This window comes from Trachemys scripta, chromosome 20 (genome assembly GCF_013100865.1).
Source record: "Trachemys scripta elegans isolate TJP31775 chromosome 20, CAS_Tse_1.0, whole genome shotgun sequence".
NCBI classification, from domain to species: domain Eukaryota; kingdom Metazoa; phylum Chordata; order Testudines; family Emydidae; genus Trachemys; species Trachemys scripta.
Genome location: NC_048317.1, coordinates 18,770,224 through 18,772,089, shown reverse-complemented (window position 1 = coordinate 18,772,089; position 1,866 = coordinate 18,770,224). Strand labels below are relative to the sequence as shown.

The 1,866-nt window shown below is 40.7% G+C and overlaps 1 protein-coding gene across 1 annotated transcript; it reads right to left on the bottom strand.

Annotated features, from left to right (window-relative positions):
• Window positions 1-348: 348 nt before the first annotated feature.
• Window positions 349-1,488, bottom strand: HTR1D (5-hydroxytryptamine receptor 1D). Its single transcript, XM_034754212.1, is given in 1 exon segment — window positions 349-1,488. A coding segment is annotated over 1 exon segment (1,134 nt). The 5' UTR covers window positions 1,483-1,488.
• Window positions 1,489-1,866: the final 378 nt, after the last annotated feature.

The following is a 1,866-nucleotide window of genomic DNA, read 5'->3' as shown; positions in this document are numbered from 1 at the left end:
TCTGCTCCCACTGTGTCACACTGCCAATGCAGAACTGAGCAACCCATGTCACACCATAGCAGGAGACTTGGCTTTCCTATTCATTCCATCTCACTTGTTACAAATTTTCCTCCATCTGCTGATTTTGTAAGTACACATGCTCACTACAGAGACCAGAAACAAGTTCTACTGAAAGATTTATAATCACAGACAGAAAATAAATACAAAATGATTGGCAAGAAATTCTCAGTCACATGCACAACATCAGAGACAGCTGTCAGTCCAAACTGCAGGACTAAGAGTACATAAGCCACAAGGTGGGCTGTGGGAATGTACTGGGACAAATGACAAAACAAGAAAGTAGCAGGACTAAGAACATTTTTTGAACTGGATTAGTTTCTGGAAGGCCTGTTTAAACTCTTCATTAAAAACAGTGTATATGACTGGATTGATAAGCGAGTTTAAGTAACCTAGCCACTTTAAAAAGTCCAATAGGATTGGATGAAACCAGCAGGCATCCTGACAGATGGGCAGGACCAGGGTCACAACAAAGAATGGCAGCCAGCAGAAAATAAAAGCTCCCAGGATAATGCCCAGAGTTTTTGTGGCTTTCCTTTCTCTTGCAGCAGAAATTCTTTTCCTTTCCAGGACACTATCTGCCAGTTTGATTTTCACATGATTGATAAATACTGGGGAGCCCCCTGAATGAGCATGCCCCTCGTGAAGGATAGAGTTAATGGAGCAGAGAGAAGACCCAATGGAGCCAGTAATCAGTTGGGCTGTTGTAAATCATTTTCCATATATTGAAGGTGGCTTAAGAATCCTGGATCGAGCTGCTACGTAAATTCTCCCACACAGTATAACAAGGAGCACAATCAGGATATAGAAAGCTCCACAGGGTGAATAGATTGTGTAGGAAATCTGATCAGTGTTCACAGTACTGTCTGCCATTTCTTCATGAGCTTTTGCCTGTCTCCAGAAAAGTGGTGGCATAGAAATACAAATAGCGATCACCCAGACAACAGCTATCATGAGGGTTGCTCTACCGGCTGTCCGACATTTTGCATATTCCAAAGCATTTGTGATGGCCCAGTATCTGTCCAGTGCAATAACACAGAGGTGCAGGATTGAGGTTGTGCAGCAGATGATGTCTGACGATAACCAGATATCGCACATAACTTGACCAATGGTCCACGTGTGGCTGACAGTATAAGCAATATTGATTGGCATTACTAAGATAGAAACTAAGAGATCAGTCACCGCCAAGGAGCCAATGAGATAATTTGCAGGTGTATGAAGCTTTCTAGTGAGAAAAATGGTGATAATTACAAAGGAATTTGAAAGAATGGTTGCCAGAGTTATAACAGACAGAACGACTGCCAGTAAGATCTTCAGCCCTAGCAGTGTGGTCTCATCCCACGCCACTGGCATTTCAGTGGCATTCAGTGACTCATTTGATGTGCTCTGGAGAGAAAGCTCTTTTGAATGGTTGCACTGGGCCATTCTCTGATTTTTCCTTTGCAATTTAGTCTGCCATAAACAATTAAGAATGTTGCTGTTTCTGTATTTTTCTAAACTAGATTCCTGCAGCTTATTTCAACATATCTTTTGTAACGCAGTTTAATAAGCAGCAAGTTCTAATGCAATTACGTTCTAATTATGTTCTTATGTTCTAATCATCGAGATATTATTTCTACCATATATTAACACTGACTATATTATAAATGGTGGGACTTTGTGTGTATTACATTTTTTATTTCACAATTTCTCATCTAGACAAAGGCCAAAAAGTCTTAATTTCTGTTTTGTCCACATCTTCTTTTTGAGATAATTCTCCAGCAGGTAGCAAGAATCAGCATTGGAGAGTGAAAGGCAGAGAGAGGAACA